Source organism: Netta rufina (assembly GCF_964035555.1).
Source record: "Netta rufina genome assembly, chromosome: 13".
NCBI lineage: Eukaryota > Metazoa > Chordata > Aves > Anseriformes > Anatidae > Netta > Netta rufina.
The window spans coordinates 13,871,337-13,895,638 of NC_140136.1; the positions used below are offsets into that span (position 1 = coordinate 13,871,337).

General features: G+C 39.0%; 1 protein-coding gene across 1 annotated transcript in view; it reads right to left on the minus strand.

Annotated features, from left to right (window-relative positions):
• SMPD3 (sphingomyelin phosphodiesterase 3) overlaps nucleotides 1-24,004 on the minus strand; it is a gene marked incomplete at both ends in the record, with an annotated part of 32,591 nt that extends 8,587 nt beyond the window's left edge. Inside the window, 3 exons of the mRNA XM_084294763.1 lie at nucleotides 3,300-3,455; nucleotides 10,068-10,143; nucleotides 22,667-24,004. Of these exons, the coding sequence (XP_084150889.1) occupies nucleotides 3,300-3,455; nucleotides 10,068-10,143; nucleotides 22,667-24,004 (1,570 nt within the window). The remainder of the gene's footprint in view (nucleotides 1-3,299; nucleotides 3,456-10,067; nucleotides 10,144-22,666) is intronic.
• Between the last annotated feature and the right edge of the window lie 298 nt (nucleotides 24,005-24,302).

Genomic DNA, 24,302 nt, shown 5'->3' on the forward strand with positions numbered 1-24,302 from the left:
GACCAGGGCACCTGGCCGTTGTCATTAATAGTGATTAATAAAGCCAATTTTCTTTCAGCTACTGCATCTGCACCAGCTGATCGACCTCACTATGTGATTTCAGCTTTATCCCCACTCTAACCAGCTCTTTACCTTGAGAACATCTTCATAATAGCAAGGAGACTGAAAAATGAATTTTCCAGGGTATCCTGGAGCCGTGGCAGAGGACTGGAGGACTGAGCTCCCTAAAATTTGCCAGGTATGCAATGCAGAGAATTGCTCTTTGTCTGAACATCCAGCTGGATTCTGTAATGTTTGTGGTAGAGTCTAAGATGTAATCTGTGCAGTTCTCCATTTCTTTAGGCTTTCCCTTGGTATGTCATATGGCTACAAAACTTACCTCAAAACCAAGACAGATCAAAATTTGTCATGATTAATTTGCCAGTGTGGTGCTGGTAGTTTATAAGTCAGAGCTGATGAGGCAAACTTCAACCCATCTGATTGGAATGCTTTTTACGTTATACTAAAAGGTTTAAAAACAATCAAGTTTTACACAACTGAGTCCAAATCAACTTGACAGTAAGACAACTGTCTAATGATGTTGCCCATGGTGAGAATTTACTGTGTTAATGTTGGGTTAATGTTCTCTAAAGCGGGGAGGGAGGAAGCTGAGTTTCAGAAAATCTGTCATAAGCATAAGGTTACTCATGGACCAGGAGATCTTTGAAAACTGTACTGTAAATACATCTAAGAATAGAAGCTTGGTATTTACTGCCACAATATTAATTATTTGCTGTATCAGTCTGTGGAATAGGAAAGAACACAAAAAAATGTACAAAGAATTATAGAAAGCTGATTATTGAGGGGGGTGGGCCAAACCAGTTAAATTGTTGCAATCCTAACAAATGTTCCCTAAATACATCTAAGAATACATCTAAGAATAGAAGCTTGGTATTTACTGCCACAATATTAATTATTTGCTGTATCAGTCTGTGGAATAGGAAAGAACACAAAAAAATGTACAAAGAATTATAGAAAGCTGATTATTGAGGGGGGTGGGCCAAACCAGTTAAATTGTTGCAATCCTAACAAATGTTCCCTAAAACAATGAGTAATGTAAAATGGACAAGACAACTTGACAACTTTAAAACAGTGCATTAATCTTGCTTAGTGCATAAGAAAACAAAGCAATCTACACATAACAAAAAGCCAGCTTAATTGCAGTTCCTAGGCTGAGCGAATTTTAAAAGGGAGTGGAGTGTAAATAAGTTACAAAGATAGCAAGAATAAAATGTATTTTTATAACCTACTTTTTAATCATCTTTAGTATTAGTTGCAGCATTTGCATCTATTACTTACCAAAGCAAATAGTTGTGTTTGCTTTAAAAAGGCAGGTCACAACAGCATTAATTATACTCTGTACTTTTCGTTCAATATACTGGTTAGAGTGCCAAAACCTCCCAGACAGAGAATGCTGACTGTGTGTGCTACCTCACAGCTTCACTCCTGTGTGTGTTCATGCTGTGTAAACCCATTTAGCTGCACACCCTGATGGGGCAGTCTCCCCTTTGGCATGTAGTGAATTACTTATTTCCTTGAAGGGCATACTTGCCTTCAGGCCACTCCATCCATCCAACAGTGCTGCACCCAGAACAGTCTCCTAGCAATGGATGTGTCCGTCTGGATCCCCCAGCTCCTGTCTCCTCCCTTCAGTGGGACTGCTGGAATTGCCTCAGCCTGTTTGCGTAGCAGCTCAAGACCTGCTATTAACTACTCATCCGTCTTTCCTTCCCTAAACATTCACTACCACTACCACCCTTGTATTTTGTCCTAATTTGTTTCTTTCACTACAGTATTCTGTAGTCATTATTGCTTACTGTTCATCTCCTCAGTGCATAATGGATTCTTCTACCAGGCAGAGCACTTGCCAGCACCTTTTCTGGCCCTTCTGAATTTACTTCAGATCACGTAGTTGATAGATTTTACCTTTTGTAGAAATGAGCTAGCAATGAAGAAAAGGGCTGTTTTGGGTTGCTGGTCTTTTCTACTCAATTAAATGTTTCTCTAGCTTTGCTATAATCTTCCATTACAAGTGTCTGATACAAACCATGAGATTAGAGAATGCAAGTTGTTTTTGAGATCAGATGATACTTGCTTTGCTTTGCTTTATTATTGGTGCAGTTGTTGCTGTCAGTCTCAATTACCTAGGCTTCTTACAAAGACTACAGAATTCACATGTGATATTCTTCACACGTTTACCTGTTAAATCCACAAACTCACTGGTCTGAATTGCTGAATCCCAGTTTGAATGCTGCAGCTTGAGCTCACCTGCACTTCACACATTCTCTCTGGTAACACAGCAGAGGTGAAATCCCTGTAATTAAACTCACCCCTCACTGTACCTGGCTTGTGCACTTTATCCCAGTACTGCAGTTTTGGCCCAGTCACACAAAAGGCCTCTCAGCCATCAGCTTTGCAGGAGGTTGGCCGCTAGACACTGCTGATCCATTTGCCAGCTCCAAACCAGCAGAGCTGGTTGGCATCATATAAAGCTAGCAAGGATCTCTGCTGGATGCATGAACTGTACTAAGTGGGAAGGCAGAGATGATACAAAAACACAGCCCTGCACTCTGAGTTGGCAGTGTAACTCTTAACAGAGCAAAATATCTATGTTTGGAAAAGGCTACCATTTGTAAATCTATCACTCATTAGTTATGATTCTGTGGAGTTTTTCTAGTGTCCACAGCACCCAAATACAGAAAAATAAACTCATTAACATTAAAAAAAACAAACAAACACACACAAAAGTACACAGCATCAGTTATTTTTTTCCAAGATTGATTTAGCAATGTTGAGTTCTCTCTATAGCATTAATCTCCCATGCATATGTATATGCACTATCAAATTACTTTTATAACCGCATGAATTTAGTATTTTTTCTTCACTATAATCCCATAGCATACGCCCTTTAAATGAGTAAACAAAATTCTATGACAATAGGTGTCTTTTAAGCACACTGTAGTAACATTAAGCAAATTCACTCAAGTAAAACCCCTGGATTCATCTTCCTCGTTACTGCTGCACAGCACTAACTACTGCTCTCTGTGCCTTAAAAAAACATCGTATTTACTTAGAGGCCGAGGTTGCGTATCCTTGGCTCATCACAAGGCCTAGTTTAGAATTTTCTGTATCAAGTCCTTCCTTGCACAAGTCAGTCACAATTTTGTATACTACTATAACCCGCAAGATAAACAGATCAAGAACTTTCCTATTTCTTGTTCAAGTCAGTACACACTAGGAAAAGACAAAACTTGTCTTACCAGAGGAGCAGTTATCGAAATTGAGATCTCCACAGATTACATCAAAAGCCACCAGCTCCTCTGGATTGGCTGTGCTGGAGGAGGAGGTAGATTTTCTGAATTCAGACAGCCAATCTTGAAGCATATCCAGTTGCTCACACCGAACAGTAGTGTCTCCTGTAGCAAAGAAAAAAAGAAATACCAAGAAATAAGATGTTTTAGGATGATGTTCAGATCACTGCATGGCTGCGTGAGTCCAGCAAAATCACTAGTGCCAGGGCTGTTCCATTGGTGCGAGGTCTCTGTAGAGCTGCGTCTGCACCTCACTTGTTTCAGTCAGAGAATGTAGAGATTAAAGCAAACTAGGAATAAATAAAATTTATAAAAATCAAATAAAAAATAAGAGCCATTCCAATCTCATTTTCTTTCCCCTTATCCATCAAACATAATCCCTTCAACAGAGCACATGCAGGCAACAAAATTAAAGGCCTACCTTTTCTTTAAAATAACAAGGAAAGAAAAACCCTTAGCACACACAGTGCTAAGTCTGCACAAGGCCAAATTAAGCCTTGAAGCCAGATTTACAAGAGCTCTAAGTGGTACCTTAGTCTTGTGCGGCCTTGACCGCACATGGAGAAATTTCATCTATATAATTTGCTATATTAAAAATTCATACATAGAATGACACTAGGTGAAAGTCCAGCTTTTCAGTTAAATACTGCATCTCAAGTTGTATATACAGAAGAAAGTTTCTTTAGTGGCATGGTTTTGACCATTTTTTTCTATGGGATACCTGATACAGAATGACTGGATAAAAGTCATTAAAAGCCTTTGTAAATGCTCTGGCAAAAATGGCAAAATTCTGAAATTAATACTAAAGGGTGAACTTCTGTAGTTGTTTAAATGTGGAGTAATTACTGTCATAAATAAAATGTAGTCATATTATTAGCTATGCTATTACTAGACATCTTGAAAAAAGGGTGCAAAATTAAGAAATGGCACGGATAATAGCATGCTCAGTACATAATGCTTAGCCCAAGAAAGCTCCAGCTAAATACAAACTGAATCAGAAATGTTCAACCAAGCGTGATTTGCTACACTCCTAAACAATTAAATGAAATATTGAAAAGAACATGACCAGGAAAAGAGACCTTTAAGTAGGTCCTGACACTGACTCATCTCTTCAGACTGTTAATTTAAACTGCAAGTAAACTGATTTTTTTTCTTCTACTCATCAGTTATTCCCCACAACTCTGTAACAGTTGGGCTGTAATATACAAGCTTGTACAAGTGCTCTTTGGATCTCTTCCCTGATCTACAGTTTCTAGTGCTTGTACATCACGTTTAGATAATACCCTAATCACACAGCTTGACACAAATCCAGTCCTGTATTCTTGGAAAAAACCTTCACTACCACAGTGCACGTGAAGTGCAGAAGTGCACTTCACGTATTTACTGATTATACATAGTGATATACTAGACAGCACGAGAAAGCTTTACAGTTAGGACGCAGTTAGAGAAAAGCACAAGAAATAGGTCACATGGAATAAATACAGCCTGGAGCAGGTGATACTGACTAACTACAAACGGTGTGTGACTAACATATACATTCTGCTTAACTAAAGACACGGATAAAATTACAGCATCAGGGAAAGCATGACGTTCCAGGGGGTCTCTGGCAATCATCTGGTTCATCCCCTTTGCAAGGTCACCTCATGCAGGTTGCTCTTGACCATGTCCAGTTGGGCTTTGACTGTCTCCATGGATGGAGATTCCACAGCCTCTGGGCAACCTGCTCCAGTGCTCAGTCACCCTTTCTATTAGAAACAAAACAAAACAAAACCTTCTTTGTTAAAATACCACTTCTTGCATTTCAGTTTGTGCCCATTGCCTCTTCTTCTGTTACTGAGCACCACCAAGGAGAGTCTGCCTCTAACTTCCGTACAGCCTCCCATCAGGTATTTATACACTTTGGTCAAAGATTCTTTCAGAGCCTCCTCCTTTTGCATTATCTGTATCTTTCTATCCTGGGCTTATCACCTTAGGCCACCACATTCTTCTGGCCTGCCTTTGTTTCCTTGCAACTTTTAGCATGGTGCCTGTTGACAAGACTACAGTAATTTATCTTGCTCCCCACAAAGTCCTGATTATTGCTTAACTGTCTAAGACAGACTTATTTATCCTTGAAGTGTCGAGATACTGCATGCATTTTCTGGGAAGTATATATCTGGCGTGGTTTCAGTTAAGATGAGTGATAATATAATACAGCCATTACCTATGAGAACATAAAACTCTGACAGCAACCTGAAACAACACAGCAAACCCACTAACTAAACACACACAGGTAAAATTCTCCAAAAACAGAAAACTACTTATAAAAACATTAAAAAAAAAAAAAAAAAAGATGGGCAAAAGCTTTTAGGAGGATGTTTTGAAAAGTGATGGGTAACATGCATTGCCACTATTAAAAAAGCATTAACTACATAGTGATATACGTCTCCCTCAGTGAGAATTGTGACCCTTTGTAGCAGCACTGCACAGCAGAAAACTTCAGAAAAATAGGAGCCTTGGAGCTTGAGAAGCAGGCACCTGTCAGTTCCTTTTAGAAAAGGTGCAGAACCTGTGGTAGTCTGGCATCTCTGGTTCTCCCCACTAGAGGTCATGGAAGCAATTGCACACTAAATGGAGTGTGTGCAATCAAGTGAGCTACATTTCCATGACAAAGAAATCCTCTAATGCAACCTAGATGTAACTGTTTTCTGAGATTAATATTATTGTTATGCAGCTTCCTGTAGCTACACAGCAGGTACTGGATGCAACTGGATGCAAAAGTTCTTAGCAGTACATAGTTTTAGCACCTTCCAGTGATCCATAGCGTTGGAGGTGAAGGTAACTGAACTAATTAGAATCAAAGTAGAGGGGAACCTAAGCCTGAATCCAGAACAACCAGCGAAGCAGACATTTCAGCTGTCTGCTGCTGAAACGAAATAACATCAGTTGATATTAACAGAAGGGAGCTAGGTAATAACTCCCAACTATAACATTCAACATCTTCCAGCCTGCAGCTCTAACTAAATGTTCAGATAGAATCACTGATCTGATTGACTGCCACCAGTGATTAACCAGAAAATACAGATTTGTGCTAATTGGTCTGCACTCTTTTCCTCAGTAACTGGGCTGGAAAACTGCAAGTAATCATGTTGTGACTAGTTCCTGCAGTCAGCATTTCCAAGTTCTGTTTGGTTCCCTCCAGCTTCACATTTCATACAAGGATGAAAAGGTATTATGGGAAGCCTCTGCCAGCATAAACAAATACTTCACCTCTGTTCATTATAGGGTAGTCAGAGCCACCCTTTTCATTCACTTTTGAAATGCTTAAGTGAAATCCTGGCTTTAGTTAGAACTGCAGGTAGGTACCATAGGAGGACTGCTTTGTTCTCCCCGGAAAGCTGTTAAGAGGAGTGCTAGGTATCAAACAAAGCAGCTCACAGGCCTTGTCAGGGGCTGGAAAGGAACAGTTGCAGTGGAAGTTCTTAAAGCCAGAGTTCTCAGCGCTGATCTGTGCTAGGGGATATATTGGAAGGAACCTAGGGAAGATGAGCAAAAACTGAAGTGTAAGGGATAAAGCCTAGTCAAAAGGGAACATTGCTTCCAAGTCACAACCAAAGAATCCAGTTCAGCCCTGAGTGTCATGCCTGACTAGGTGATGGATTAAGCAGACCCATGTAATATATATAAGCAAGAGTAGGCTGGAGCAAAACAAAGAAAAAAAAAAAAGGACTACCACACCAAACACCACCAACAAAAAAACCTTTTGCTGGGTTCTGCTGAGTTACCTTTCAGCTAGGTCAGGTCCCTAGTCAAGCACAACGCAGCTTACAACAGCTGTGTTAGCAGATCTGAGAGGAGGGGGCAAGGGCAGACTGCCACGGTGTGGATAAGCTAGCTTTGCTACTTCAGCAATTTATGTAGAATTACTGCCGGAGGATGCTGAACACCAAAGATACTCCTGATTTTTCATCCGGGATCTTAGACACTGAGGGATCTCTCTCACTCCCAAAGTAAATTCTACTTAAGCTGTGTGTGGGTTGGTAGAGCTTGAAAGAAGTGCTGGAGAACTCAGAGTTGCTGGTACCTTGATTGCTGATGACCAGATTCACAATAAATGCAAAAAAAAGGGGCATGACCGGGTTATGAGACATGATCCAGCATGCTACATCATCTGGACCTGGGCTGGAACAGCTTGAGGCTTACTCTGTTTTGATGGCTTGGTTGGGTGTCTTAAAGGGGGGGGACTTGGGAAGTAGGTGGATTCTACAAAGCAAAGCCTTCCCAGAACATCAATCACTGACTAACTGAAAGACATAAAAGAAACATGTAAACTTAACAGCCCCCTGGAAAACAATTACATTCAGGTCTCATTAGAGGACCCCCTCTTTTGTTGCAGAAAATGCAGCTACTTCCAGAATGGAAATGAAGAGCTCCTTCATAGCAACATTTCTTAAACAGGTATCAAGATTCAGGAATAGCTATTGAGAGAATAATCCACATCTATTTCTGAAGTTATACTGAAAAAAAGTGAAAGTTAGCTCTGAAAAAAAAAAATCTCAGAATGGAATTTAGCTAGCACATCTCTTGAAAGAAGTATTAGGAGTTCATTGACCGTAAACAGTTGGATCCCTTCATTTTATACTCATGTAAGTACCAGAACTATCAAGTGCAAGTTTGTGTATCCTAGAAAAGAAGCCAAATTGCACTTAGCCACGTATGACAAGATGGTTTAAATGGTTAACCTTTTAAACAGTGCTTGTTTTTATAGATAACACATCTTTACACACTCAAACTGTTTTTTGTCAGTTTTTTAAATGTGTGAAATGGTTTGAATCAGATGATACAAATCAGAAAGCACAGCACTGCCACACTGTTATGAAGTTTAGTTTTCTATTTCATTACATAAACTAATATAATTTATCAAAGGACATTTAGACTCTTAGATCCTTGTCTGCTCTATTTGAATGTTGCTTGAACCAGATAAGCCTGAAAATATGAAGCAAGAACATAAATAGGAAAATGGAAGGTTGTGTTTTTACCCTTGGAGAATACATGACTAGGTGATTAAAAAGGAAAAGGACGAAAACCAGAGGTTTATAACCTGAACTGGAACAGCAAGAAATGTCAGCTCCACAGCAGCAATCACACAGTACATTACTATATAATTCCAGAGTTAGAAATAGAAAACTAAAGAATGTTACACTGTTAAAATGTATTTGAAAAATTCATGAACCTTCTTTAGAACTATCCAGTCTCTCTAATGTACTTCAGGGACTGGCAGTTTTGTTCCCAATTCTGTCTCTGCAATTGAAGCACTAGCAAAGTAAAAGGAATGCCAGCTGTCTGACTGGGTTAACCTAGACATGCTGTACAGCATAGGTTCAGAGTTTCGCTGTTTACATTGCATTTCTGTCTTGCCTCAGCCTGCAGCACACATGCTGTCTTCAACGAGTCTAGGACAGCTGTGTGGTGCTCTCCAGCTCTCAGGAGCCCAGGAGTCACAGTCACATCAAGTAAAACAAACTAAGGATGTGTACCCCTCTGGCTAAACTAAATTTTGAGCTTACACAAAGTAAAGGTTTGTAGATTTGACTTTCACTTTATTACTATACCTATTTTAAATCTAGAACTGGTAGTTTTGATGCAAAAGACAGGAGACAGACATTTCCATAGACATCTCCAAGTATTTCTAGTATTTTTCAATTTTAATTGATGAGTGTTCAGGCTAGCAGCTAAAATGGAGAAACTTCATCATTCCAAGACGTATACATAGGAACGCTAAAACAGAATGACTTCAAGTTACTAGCTTTTCTTCCCCTCCATTTCTGGAGTTGATTTCTAAAATGGAGATAAGACCACCCAGTCTGGTTCTGAATACTGATATTAAAAGGAGAGCTGAATGTTGAGTTACTATCATAAAATTAAAAAAAAAAAAAAAAAAAAAAAGTCAAAAGTTCCTATGATTGTTGAGGAGGAAAAAGCCCAGACACAACATGACAGACCTACCTGGAATTCCAGTCTAGTTATAGTGGACAGTAGAGTCCATGCATCTCACAGACACAGCACACACTATTAGAGAACATCTCCTCATTCTGTTTTAGATAATTCAGAGAAAATTTAAAACAAATCCTTCTACACCCTGGTAAGAGTTTTTGTATTTCATTTATCTCTAATGGTCTTAGAAGGTACTGTTGAAAAAGGACACACAGTATGCTGTTTCATGCTGTTGTAAACGTAGCAGTGGGACTGTTTTTAATACATGACCTAGGAAATTTTTAAACAGTAGTATTAATTTGCCAACCATTTATGCACAAAGTTGGCAAGTAAAAGCAGAGAATTTAGGCTTACTCCAGCCACTGATTTCTGATGGGAAAAACTGTTCCAACTCGTAAAATTTTAGTTCATAAGCTGATACAGTATGGGTCCACAAATGCAAATAATGCTGATAGTAATGTATTTGCTAAAATAACAGTATTTACTTAAGAGGGAACAAAGGGAAGAAGAGTTCTCAAGGGATTTTTAATACTGCATATCTTATAATGCTTAATTATTTTAAGACTGAAAATGGAAAGACTTTGTGATGCATTTGTCTACCCTTTCTTCACTATTTCACTGCTATTTGCAATGCACACTGCACTGTGTGAGAAACACTGGAGGAGCAATGCTGGCCAACTTTTGCACGAGAATTCCAACACTTAGAAACAGTGAGAAATTAAGAGAAGCAAACATGGACAGTACCTGCAATAGCTTGCAAGTGAGTGCAGGAAATGTATCCCACAATTCTTTGGTCCTGAGGTGTACTTCCCACTTGCACCTGGAAAGGAAGGAAGAAATACTTTATTTCATTAACGGTCATTAGTAGAGGAGCTCACACAGTCCTGCTTCCAACCCCAGCTGTGCAGTCTTTGTGCTCACCATTAGCCTTTTTTTTTTTTTTTTTTAACCATTCTTTCTATCTAGCTCCATTTTGAATACACACACGCCCCCATTGGAGACGCCTGATCATCATGTTTGGCCTTCGCAAGGTCCCATCTTGCTGCTAGCACACTCACTCCTTCCTGCTCACCACTACATCAAAGATTCTGATGATTCTGACTTTCTCCAGCTCCTCACAGTCTCGCTGGTTCTCAGTGCCAGTTATTTTGCCACCATTTTGTATCCCAGCTCTTGTTCATATACCAATTAAATCCCAACACTCGTGCCATCTGACACTTATATTATCAGCAGTCTAAATTCTACACCTCTACGTAAGGTTAGAATGGAGAAGGAAAAATGGCAAGAGACCCTGGGAAAAAGGCTGAAACATGAAATAAATACTGGTTTTGACCACATTTCCTCCAATCCCTAGCACATTTTGGATTTTGGTTGGTTATTTTTTTACATTCTTATGCAAAGGTTTGGGGGATTTTTGCTGTGTCTCAGCAAAGGATTTACATTCTTCCATTCCATAATTTCACAGCGGCAGCCCCCATGTCTGTCAACCAGATTAAAATATGACATGCACCCCTGCTTTTATGCACAGAAGAAGCAGGGCTTCCAGGGAAACTGGAATGTAATGTAACTGCTCCTGTGTATCATATACTACAGCATTTTTTAAAAAGTGTATTTGCTGGTGGACACACAAGCAAATGAAAATCAAGTTCTAGTTCAGGCTTTCAATTTTATTGAAGATTCTGGCAGTTCAGGCTTTACGCAGTTGTTTAGCAATGGTGACAAAATTTAAAATTAAATAATTAGAGAAGCAGAGCCTGTTTTTAGTTTGCTCTTGAGGCAGGATTCTCTCTTAGTACAGAATGAGGCCATTACTGCACACTGTATCCCAACATCATACAGCACCCCTCTTGCCAAAGTATCTGGAAATTTTCAGGCAGTGTGATGTTATTTGCATACTACAGCAAGATCATTCTGTCCAAGCTCATTTAGAGAAGAATTAATTCAGGTTTCTGTCATAAGACTCAACTTGCATCAGTCATACCATCATAGAATGGAGAGGACATCTGGGGGTCCTCTAGCGTACCCCCTGCTCAAACAGGCCCAACTAGATGAGGTTGCAAAGACCTTTGTCAAGTTTTGCGTTAGCTCCAAGGATGAAGATTTACCAACTCTCCAAGCCCCTGTTCCAATAATTGACCATCTCATATTTGCAGTAAATGAATTTATGTCACTTGCACTCAACAACACCGTGTTAACTTCCAGTTTTTGTTCCAGCTAGAAGAGCATACAATAACCATCTTGCATTATTCTGTCCTCAGTCTCTTCAGTCCTCTTTTAGACAGATTTCAAATGAATATTGATGGGGTTCTTACTGCTGTTCCCAAACAGTTACCTCCTCCAGGGAGCCTGAAGGCAGAGGAAGATGAGGAAAATACATCACTGTTGATTTTACCCCACACCAGAGGATTCTCCTAAACACACGAGACTGTAGCAGGGTCTCTAAAGATATGGCGATCTGCTGGATGGATGCCGACTACTGCAGGAGCTTAGGTATGCGGACCTCTTTCTTCCTCCCTCAGACTGCCTTGGTCTGAATGTATCCCAGGGTCACAGGTAAACTAAAAGGGGTGTTCTCTCAAATTTCTTACATAACATATGCAGTTCCAAGAGAAAACTGGGAAACCATTAGTTTAAATCCTGTACTATCTAGGGCGGGCACATGAATAATATTTTCTGAATTCAGAATCAGATTTTGACTTCAACACCAAAAACTATATATTGTAAAGTTTACAATATATATATTTTTATATAATTACAAATTTTCAGTGACTCCTGCTGCACTGAAAAAGCATGCATGTGATCCATCTTCCAGTGTTACCTACCATAATCATGCTGAAAATACTGCACATAAAGTTTTCTTTCTTACAGCAAGAATGTGCTTCTTATAATCCTCTTATTGCCTAAAACAGATGGAATCATTATCTAAAAAAGCACAAAAGATTAAATCTAAAAGCTAAACATCCAAATATAAGTTATAGTCAGTTGAGAAAAAAAAAGTCAGCTCAAATTTGCTTTAGAATTTCCTGTGCAGCCTTAATGGAGTGCCTGACAAGACCTCATAAACTAATTTATACATAGGATCACACTCACACCCATTAATCAGAAATAAATATTTATCATACTGTCCCTGCATGCACATATCTGTACTGTAATGGACTTGGGATCTCTAGCTCTCAAAGAATGACAAGAAGTGGCCTAGAGGAAACACTGACTGCTGCTATGTGCAGCACAACAAATGCCACCCCAGGTTGCCACTACAGGGGGATAGTGCCCCCATAGCTCCCAAAAAAGGAAGAAGCCCAAAGCAAGAGCTGAAGACATTAACATAATTGGAATTTCTTTGGAAAGTGCCAGCATGGAAGTACATCCAAAGCAGATCATCTCCCAGAGTTCACATTTCCTCCAACTTTTTTTGATTTCTGTCATATACGTGACAACCACTAGGAGAGAAAATAAATACAAACTGTGACAACTACTAAGAGAGAAAATAAATATCCTTCCAGCCTCTTGGTGTATTTTCAAGCTACAGAAAAGCACTAGTATATTTAAAAAAAAAAACAACAACTGATTATTCAGTCTAATTTGGTATTTCACAGATGGAAAAGAACTATGGGATGTGCAGAGAGGAAAACTACTTGACCTCCCAAATATTACAAGCCCTGTAATTCTGCACAGAAACATTCCTTTGTGTGGTCAAATACTGTAGCTACTTTTAGACTGTTCCATTTTCAAGGCTATATTATACTGTGGTGACTGAGCCTGACCAGTTTCGTGGCACTGCTGCAGGAAGAGAACTCAGAGTGTTCATTTCAGCCTGCAACGTGGATCTTGGCAGAAAGGTTCCACTTCCACCAAACCAAGTGAGCACTTCACAAGTAAAACGTACTTCTTGCTGCTTAGAACAGAAAAAAACATTCAAATTCACATTTATCCAGAAAATCACAGAATCACAGAATTGTCTAGGTTGGAAGAGACCTCAAGATCATCGAGTCCAACCTCTGACCTAACACTAACAAGTCCTCCACTAAGCCATATCACTAAGTTCAACATCTAAACATCTTTTAAAGACCTCCAGGGATGGTGACTCCACCACTTCCCTGGGCAGCCCATTCCAATGCCTCACAACCCTCTCAGTAAAGGAGTTCTTCCTAATATCCAACGTAAAACACCCCTGGCGCAACTTTAGCCTGTTCCCCCTTGTCCTGTCACCAGGCATGTGGGAGAACAGACCAACCCCCACCTCGCTACAGCCTCCTTTAATGCACTTATAAAGAGTGATAAGGTTGCCCCTGAGCCTGCTCTTCTCCAGGCTGAACAAGCCCAGCTCCCTCAGCCGCTCCTCGTAGGACTTGTTCTCCAGGCCCCTCACCAGTTTTGTTACCCTTCTCTGGACTTGCTGGAGCACCTCCATATCCTTCTTGTAGCGAGGGGCCCAAAACTGAACACAGTACTCGAGGTGCGGCCTCACCAGAGCCGAGTACAGGGGGACAATCACTTAATGTAAGTGACGCATGTAAGTAATGTAATCACATAAATGTATGTAGGTAAATAAGCCAGGCTTCATCATAAGCCTGACTTATGTTCATTTCAGATGGTCTAGTAGCTCTGTGAATCAGTAACAGCCATTGAATTACTTTTATAGGGAAGTCCTTCAGATACTGCATTCTGAAATCTTAAATGTATTACGGACTACTTTACTAAAAATTTCTGTAGACGTAGAAAAGCAGTATCTAAATATAAGTTCCCAATCTTGTAAAATAGGATAATCATGGCATGAGGAAAAAGTCGTACGTTATCTAGAGGTAAAATTACAGTGGAGAGAACATACTTCTTGTTTCACAAAGTGTCCCTGTTATATAATTCTAAGTTGATAGAAACAAAGTTACTTTTTTCATTATTATGCTGAAATATGCAAAATATATTCCAACTCTTAGTACATTTGCAAAGGTTAAGTAATCAAACTAGTCAAACATCTGGAAAACTAAAAGCTAGGAGAGCATTCTGATCCCTGCTACAACATTAAACATCTACATTTTGTTAGCTGTTGGGGGAGAAGGGAAGCTTGTTGGAGATTAAAAAAAAAAAAAAAAAAAAAAGCTTTTTTATAAAGAGGAAAGTTTGCTCAAGCAATTTTTGCTTGGAAATCAAAATGGCAGTTGCTACCACTACATATTTACATTCATCACCTACCTGTGAATTTAGTAAGTGCAAAACTGACAGCTCCAAATTTTTATTTTCAAGCACAGGAGACTGACATCAGGTACTTTCTTTTAAAAGATTCCTTCTCACCTTATGTCCCAGAACATTAGTAGAATATATTGGAGATACCATGCTGGCATTAGGCTATACAGTACAAAATTGTGTATCAAAAGCTTGTCCAATACAGACTAAGTAGTACAGTTAGATGCGTATCAGATAATAAACAATGCGCATGAAAGAAATCAAGCCAACAGGGCTACAGTGGAAAGATTCCTGTTGACAAGTAAAAAAATTCACAAGTAGCAAGAGTTGAAATTTTACAGCTAGAGTGAAAGAAATAACTTTAAATTCAATCACATTACTTGCTATCATGGGAATTTTCAGAGCTAACTGGAAAATCTTGCACATCACATGTTTATCATACTCCAGTACAGTAAGTATACAAAGCTGTAAACATGACAAATACCTTGTCTTTAACAGTTTATATTTACACACATTTGTCCCAGTAGTGCAAAACAGGTCTGTTCTATCTGGATCTCAAGAAAAGCATCAATAGATACATAAACAAAAAACCAGAAATATTGCCTAAATACCAGGGGTATTTCAATACCACGTCAGTAAACAGCTTCAAATCTGTCCTTTGTTATGTTAGAAAATCAACTACTTGGAAAGAAACATTCTTTTATGTTTAAAAATCTGGGCTGTGTCATTCATAACAAATGATACTCAGTTAAAGAATCAACCAACTGACCAATAATGTGTAGACAGAACCAAAAAGATTATTAAGAGGAAAATTTAATCTTTAGTGGTATTTTGTAGAAGCTTCCTATTGCCTGGAGGTAGCTATTCTAAAAAAATCCTAAGCAAGGTAGACAATTTCTCAACTGAAATGTGCACTCTCTAGTATGAAGTGTTCAAATACACACAAGTTCAAAGGATATGCCATTGCCTTCTCTTCCGTGGGAAGGAAATCCAGGTGTGCAAACCAGAAAAGAGATAAAAATTTTGTCATACTCCTGAAGAAGGAGCTCCACAGAATTCATCACCCCACAGTCCACGTGCAGGCAATAAACCCAAAGCTGGGGAAGGTAAATAATCTCAATGTAACATTAAGAATCCTTCAGGGAGATGGGATATTACACAGAATAGTTGTAACTTCCACCATTATGGCTTAATTACATCTTGGACTGTAAATGAGTCAAACCATTCATTTCATCAGATTAATTATCATTAAGGTGTCAGTTTTGTCACTGGAGTAAATACGAGTTGTAGTGGTACCTGCGTTACTCTTTGAAGAAGGTATGTATCCAAAGTACAATATAGCTCCGTGGCAAACAAATTTTCATGACAAAAACCAAGCTAATGATCACACTATGAAGGAAAACTAGCCAAGCTGAAAAGCACACCTGCACGCTCTGTGGGGAAGAAAAACAACAACAAAAAGGCCCTTTCCCTAAAAACAAAAGCATGAGGATTGCATTTGCAAAGAACATCATCTCAGCAAAGGGCTGGAGTTACTGTTTGTCTTTGAAATAAAACATTCCAGACAATAGGAGCAGGGTACGTAGGGTGACAGGAGAAGTGGTAGTAGCATCTTGCTCCCACAGAAATACTCACCTTGCTTTATGTAGCCGATGAAGTTCAAGGGAACTCAAAATACGTGAGCACAAGACAAAGAGCTGCATGACACCCCACTAGCGGTATCTCCACACGCTCATGGTTCACACCTGCTTTGATGCTCTCAGATCCTGGTAACAGCACACAGTTTGTACCTCCTCTCTATTTCAACCACTAGGAGAGTATCTTGTAGACATCCTGTCTACTTTAGTACAATGAGCAGACAATAACAGTGAAGGACAAGAAAAGAAACAAACGTGTGATACAGATTCTCTCTTTCAACTTTTCTGTAGTCTGAAATTTTATCAATTCCTCATGGACTTTTTTTCCCCCTCCATTTTATCTATTTTCCAAGGCTATCGGGAGAGTCAGCATCAAGAAACTAATGGAAGAACCAATCAAACTGTGTGCCCAAGTGCTAATTCCTGTTCCTGGTAAGAGATGATGCCAAAGATTTGCTGTGACTCACACAGTTCAAACATTCCTGTCTCACACAGATGATTTAGAGTAGAGGTAACTTCCAAGAACGATTTATTTTATTCCTGTACATTGATTTCTTTGTAGTAGTTTTTTGGTTAGACCCATAGTAAAAACAGGCATCTTATGCTAGTACAGGGATATGTAGCAGCTGCTAAAGAAGAGGCATTAGTTAATATATTTGTAATAAAATAGTAATTTAAGCTAAGCATATTAAATAAAATTTAAAAGTATTAAATGTTAGAGATCAGCACAAAATTCTTTTTGGTGCCATGCAATTCTTTTTAGCCACAATAGTATGTGATTTTTTCAGAATTCTTTTTCTCTGCACCTACCATGTGACAACAACTGCTGCTTCATGAGCTCAGAGAATTAGTTATTTGGGAAAGCTTCATTAAGTTTATATGTGAGGGAAAGTGTTTGACTGTCAATTGGTGCCATGAATGAAGGGCTCTCTGTTTTCTGAAAAGGATAAAGCCCACAATTTGATCTCAGTCCTGTATTTCATCCTCCACAACAGTTGTAATGTGTCCCACTAATGAAGGAGAAAAAGGTTGGGATTAATAACTTCAATTATATCAAGGTGAAGTAAACATGTTAAAGTTTCATGGGTAGGGTTGTCCTTTAAAAAAAAAAAAAAAAAGCCTCAGCCAGTTTACTGGACTCTGTCCAATTCTTACATTAACATTTTAAAGCAGAAACTGAACATGTGGAAAATGTTTAGGTTACCCTCCTGAGTTAAACAGGACAGCTTTAGAGTTATCTAAACAAAATCATGAGCAGCACTAGACTTTTCTTTTAATATTTTGGGATAACACAGGTATGGGATAACTGATCAAGGAAAAGAGTCTGAAATCTCTTACTGGCCTCAGAAAGCAGCCATCCTGCTTTTCTCTGTAATCCTTAGGTAAAAAAGGTTCTCAATATGTTGTCCAACTGCATAGCGTAAGTTACCCCTTCATTCTCAGCCATAAAGACAGCTTAAATTACCCAAGCAAAATTTAACTGCATCTGTAATACAAAAAAGAATGAGAGAAGGTAATTCAGGGGACCCTCATTTTATCATAAAAAGCAGACACTCAGAGAGTAGCAAATAAGTAGAAACTGCTTGGAAGCAGTTTTGCAATTGGAGCTAGTGCTCTTCTACCATCTGTTACAACCACTCCAGCTCTTCTGAGAACAAGGTTAGTTTTGCACTTAAAGCAAAGGTTGCTAGGTTTCCTTTAAAACAATGAATAATAACATGTTCTCTGCACAATTACTGTACTTCCTGAGAACAGCATTAATTTTCAGAGAATTTGAAAAGTAAATCTGTTAATAAGCTTAGGAATTAATGCTAATTAAACACAAGTTCTTTCAGAAATTTAGCAAAACTCACAAGACTTATAATTTTTTCTTTTTAATTCCTACAGTCTTTGTGTTAGAGTAGTATTATCCCGTTCAAACTACCCACATAAGACTGTGGTTTTGCTTTTGCTTTATGTTCAAATCTGCGTTTTAAACAAGAATTCTTATTTTTGCTGAAAGTATCTCTCTTAGAAGATGCCAAAGAGTAGAAGCCTACTACCAAGAACACTAGGAAGAATAACATTGATTCAGTGTAATTCCACTTCTCCCTGTCTTAGTGGGAAGAAAACCACTCCAAAAGCTCTGCTCAGTAAATAACCAGTTTGAGAGTACCTCTTTCATTGACCTCCCTACCCTAACTTTGCATTTACATATCTTGTTGGCTTAGGTTCACATTACAGTTATAGCCATTACATTTTAAGGCTAGAAGGGCATAATTTGCCAGCAGAGCTGGACAAACTCTCCAACTCAGTAACTCATCAGGTCAAGTTAAGGGTGAGTTTTCTGGTTTTACTACACTAGTGTCCAAAATTTGGACAGAAAAAAAAAAAAGCAGTACAACTAAGCATATTGATATATACTAATACCCCTATATCTAAAGATGAATGATTTTTGAAGCCTTCTAGTAATTTACAAACTGGTGCCCTCACTGGTAACTTTTAAAATTGATTTGCCTGCGGTATTATAATCCAGCTTCTGCAAGGGACATGCATTTTTTAACTCCCTTTAAATTCATTAAAAATACTATGAATTGAAATTATGTACTTGTCAAACCAACAGCTGCAGAACACCTGAGAAAACTGCATCGTGTTATATACAAGTACATGCAAGCTAGCTTATTAGCTAGAATCACCAGCACAGGATAGCACCTGTGTCAGTTACACTTTCCTCCTCTATCTGGAGCAGAGCAGCAATAAGAGACAACAGAGATATAAAACCTACAAAGCAGACTCAAGGGTTCTTTTCTTAGGCATTTTAAATTAATGTGAAATGCAACACCAGAACACGGAGTCACGGCAGAGTCTCCCAAGGGTTCTGACTGTCAAAGTATGAAAATGGATCGGCTGATTTATATATTTGCTAACTTCTCCTCTGAGTCCTTACCAGCAGCAAAGAACAGTGGTTTAACACTTCAGACAAGAAATTGTCACTTAGATGCAGGTGACATTTCCCCCCTCCCTATGCACTATTTTTTTCTGTGACTGCGTCTCTCTTATGTCCCAATGAGGGCCTCTTATACTGGACACAAAAACACTGCTAGAGTTTGAAGAGATCGAAGTGCTGAATGTAAATTAGTTCTCCACTAATGCAGAAAACGGACTTACACAATAGCTTCTCACAACTCTCTCATCCTCATGCCTTCATCCTGAGCTGGAAAGCACCAGCCTATCCAGATGAGAACAGCCTGTGATCTTTGTCAGGAAAATGCCAGCAGCAGCACCTTTTGTGGCAGACAACTTCAGGAAGAGAACAGACCAAGACTAGCCAAATTCCTTTGCACAGGTCTCCAGGTAGCTTAGGTAGCATGAGGCTGTGTTAAAAGTCCCTATAATTTATTTACATCTTCTTTCTTTAGCTGTGACACCCCAGGTGTTAAAACCACAATCAAATCCCATTACCTTCTTGTGCTCTAGTTTCTCCTTCTATTAAGCAGATGTTGACCTTCCTTTATTATGCACTTTGAGACACACAAATGAAAAGCTGTATGTAAGAGCTGATTATTGTTATAGCTACTAATAATAACCCTTGAGCTGTCTAAGTCTCTCAGGTAAAATAATTCTGTGTAACTAAGCAAATCTTTCAAATCCTTACAAATCTCCACCTGAACTTTACAATCTAGATGGTGAAGGCAGTGGAGGAAAGAGGCAATAGAAAATTTCCAATTCACTTTAAACAAAAACAAAATGCATGAAATGCTTCACCCTGGCAGCAGGGATCTGTCATGTGACGCAACTCCCCCAGAACAGTTTTGCCTTTTGATTCCAAATAATTCAACTTGCATTAAAGGTTTAGTTCTGAGACCTTCAGTTTATCTCAATAGTTAAGATTGTAGCAAGGAGACGAATAGTGCTCTTTGAATGAGAACTGATTTCCTTCTCCAAACGTGCCTCGGCATTTGGATATTGGGTCTTCCCCATGGATCTGAAAGATTTCAATAAAGGCTTTATCCTCCCAGTGAGTGACACCACAGTGATTTTATCTGTATTGTTAGAATTTGCAAGTCTTCTCCCTTCACTTGCTTTTCACACTTTTTTTTTTCTTTTTTTTTTTTTTAACGGCATGGAAAGCAATTGGCCCTTTACTCAGAGATGGAATCTATGCAAGGGGAACAAGCTTCTAAAGCAAACTTCAAAAACAAAACTCAAGCGACATGTTTCCAACTCCAGAAATAGGAGCACTGTGCTTTTCACAGGAGTCATAAACTTAAAAAAGAATTTGCACAGGACAGAGACACTTTCTTTCTAAGTCCACGGCAGCACTGGATGCGAGGCCGGTAGGAGGACACTTCTGCAAGGCTGTATTATTGCTGTCTTTGAAATCATGCGGAGATAAACTAATGTCAGATTGGATTATGTCGTATGCACAGAAAGTAAAGCAAGAGCTGCCCTCAATCAGTAAAAGAAATGATGTAAAACCAGAGATATAAGTACTAATTAAGATGTAAGTAGTACTATGCCGTTCAAATTGGCTAGGAGGACCCCTTCTAACGAGTTACTGTATGCTTTGTTACTTGCTGCTACCCCAGCATAAGACCTGAAGAATTCTGAAGTGAACGAATTGATTCTCAATGACTTCAAAACCACACCAGGCTTTTTACTTACTATAGCTTTTGTCACAGGACTCCACACACATGCAGTTACTAATTAAGTAACCAACCTTCAAACCTATTTTGTTTCAATGCTCCAATTAAATAGATCATTCCCACACTTTTTTGGTCTAAGAAAGAAATGAGCATTGACCATTTAATGCACAAGCGAGACAAAGTCATTTCATTACCAAAGTAGACTTCAAATTAAAAACATTTTAGGTATAACATGCAGTATGTCAGAATGACACAGACGTGAGGTAAACGGGTCTTTTAGTTGGGCCAGAGTTCTGTAATATTTAAAAGAATGTAGTCATCTTTGAATCTTCATATTAATTGGTCCCTATTCCCTGCTCAACTGTAACATTATTTAACAACTTGAATCCATAATTAAGTTCATCATCCCAGTGGAAATTTGAAAGGAGGTTTAATTTTCTGCAAGAGAAATGGAGACATTGCTGTGTTCCTAGCAGGGTAACAAATCAATGACTCAGCAATAGGCAGTTGAAAGCAGATTGTTTTTAATCTCTTAGTCCCTGATATACGCATATGCTGAAGGGCAGTCTTTGTGACCCTGGTAATTTTTATTTTGAACAACATGCATGTTCATTTTTTTGCAAACAGCACTTCATGATGAAAGAATAAACTCCAGCTGTTTATAAACACATAAGAGTACACATAAGTATAGACAGATGCATTTTTTGAAAAACCTGTATGCAAATATGGAATTTTTGTTTTTGCCAAATATATTTGAAATACTGGAGTATTATCAGACTGCAAGATCTAATATTTGCTTCTTTATGCAACGCAGTATCAATTTTTTCTTTGTTTACAAACAAGTATGAAACACCATTGATTCTTATTAAGAGTCCATATTTTTAATGGTTAATAATAGCTCGTGCTGAGGACTAGTGACCAATTTGCACTAGAAAATACCTAAAATTTCAGTTGATATATTTTGCTAGCATTAGGAAAAAAAAAAATCCGTTTGTAATGCATTTCATTAACTAAATGCTGTGACAGAAAAACCAGAAATCCAGTATCCTAGGAGATTTTCAGATCCATGTAGGTTTGGGTCCACAGATGTGGACCTCTGCACGAAGTTTTTGTTTGTAGTTAATTCCAAATTAAAAGGGCCCACATTCCAGTTTATGAAGAGCACTGCCAGATTCTCCTGAGAATTCAGCATAAACAGCTATTAGCCTTGGAAAAGCAAATCATTGCATGCAGACTTGTATTTCTGCTGTGTGTGATTTACAGAAGTGTAACCCCAGGCTTCCTGTTCCCACTACCATTAGCTAATTTAAGTAAACTGTGTTAATAAAGGGAAAAAACTCTGTGCTCCCCAGTGTCCCATGCATTTTTGTTTGCTCTTCTTCATATCTCTCCATAGCGATTGTTTTGCAAATAAGAGAGAGGAATAGCCACACAGTTCATTGCAATCCTTTCAGTTTTATTTTACTGGCATTTAGACTTGATTGTCTTTCGATTCCTTTATAAACATGTAGCCTGAATAAGCTGGTGTCCAACTGTAATGCCCATAGTACTGTACTTGTGTTAAGAAGTTTAGAATGTATGCCTTTTATTAATGAGATTTCTGTAAAAAGAAACTAAAATTCCATGTAAACAACTTCACATTTCAGCACTTAAAATTATACTTGTCTTACCTCCAAAAATTCCTTATTAATTCATGCACATCCAACACTTCAACACATTATCTAGGCCACAAAACCAATATATTTTTATATACACACACACACATATATTTATATAAAAGTTAGATCAGCTAATACAGACTCAAAAATTGCTTCTCTGAATTCTTAACAGAAATGACAGAGAGAATAGCTTAATCTTATAACTTGTCAATATTTACAGGTTCAAAAAGAAAGGCTCTTACCTTGAGAAACAAGGCTCCCTTGGAAGCCAAGGAGTCTGTTCCTTTTCCATTAGGGTAACAGTGATAGGCAGCATCCATAACAGGATAGCGGCTGGCAAAAAGGAGACCACTGTTCACAAACTTAAAGCTACAGCAGGCATGGCAACTGTAGACCCCAACATCATAGACAATGTATTCAAAATAGTGATGAAGCTGCTCTTTCAATTTCTCTGCAGCTCTTTTGTCAAACACTTCCTGCAAACACAGAAAGTCCAAGTTGGCAGGGAAGAAAGCAGAGATCTCGTGATCAAAGGTCTCATCTGTATGTTTCTTTTTCCGCACTGAAGTCTTCTTCATGACCGAAGCCTTGTAGAGGAGCTTGTTGTTAACAGTGCTTTGGTCCACTGTGCCATCTCCAACACGAACCTTAACTAATGACTCTCTTGAGGCCGAGTAGCTGTCTAAGCTCCCAGAATCTCCTTCCTTCTGTTTGTGGTTAGGTGTTTTTGAGATCTCTGCGTCACCTTCCAGCGAATGCTCTGCGGGGCCACTAGCATTAGCCTGCCCATTGACGGTATCTGTTTCTATGTCTGACATGTGGCCATTATCCTCTCCATTTATGCGGACGATGCAGGTGTTTTCCTCTCCTTCGTTTGGCTCTCCATTTCCACCCTTATCTTCTCTGCTGTCCTCACTGTAGTTTGAGCCAGAGTTGTCTCCTTTATACTCCATTGATGTTGTCCTTTTGATGCCAACATTAACAGTACGATTAGTGCTATCTCCACCCTGTGGGGAAACCAAGCTGCTAAAACTTGCTGCACTGATGGACGTGTTGGTAGGAGAATCTATATATATTTTGATCTGTGGTCTGCTTGCCCCATTTCGGATCCTCCGGCCAATCTCCTTAGCCCTAGCCTGTGTATTGAAAACATTATTAAATCTTGCCAGAGAATCTGGCAGCAGGCAAACATTGGCACTGCCAAAGCAGAAGCTTTTCCCATTCCCTGCAGCCTTCCATTCAGTGAGCAGTGTGGCTCCATTGGCATGGCTCTTGTCTTCTAGTCTGGAGTAGATGTATGGCCTCCTGGCTGACTGGAGCGGGGACCACAACAAGAAGCCTATCAGAGCAAAAGGAAGAGAGGCTACCAGCAGTGCCAAGTAGATGGGAGTGGTAATAATGATGCAAAGTGCATGAAAGTAGCACGGATCGTCTGCTCTTTGACGTTTTTCATAAGTGGTTGGAACAAAAGAGGCCACAAGCCTATCTGCAAACCAATAACATGGGAAAATTAGGCCCCAGGAAAAGGAATGCAGAACTGACAGAAAGCTGTTGGGAAATGGGGAAGTGTATAAAACCATTGCAACTTAATTATGACAACACTTCAGGGCCTACTACATGATGTCACTGTGTCAAGCATCCATAATAACACTGGCAGGGGGTTGGGGAAAAAAGGTCCAGTCAGGAGTTTGTTTCTTCCAGTAAGAGTCAATAAGAAAACTGTAAGAGCACCATTTCACTGTGTTGGAGTAAAAAGAAAAGAAGGCCACTGTTTTCATTTGGCTTTTTGGCATTTGTATTTGTCAAAGGATGTCATTGTTCACTGGAGGCTGCCATAACGAAACACTCCAGAGGCAAAGAGAAAATCTGTAAAAACAA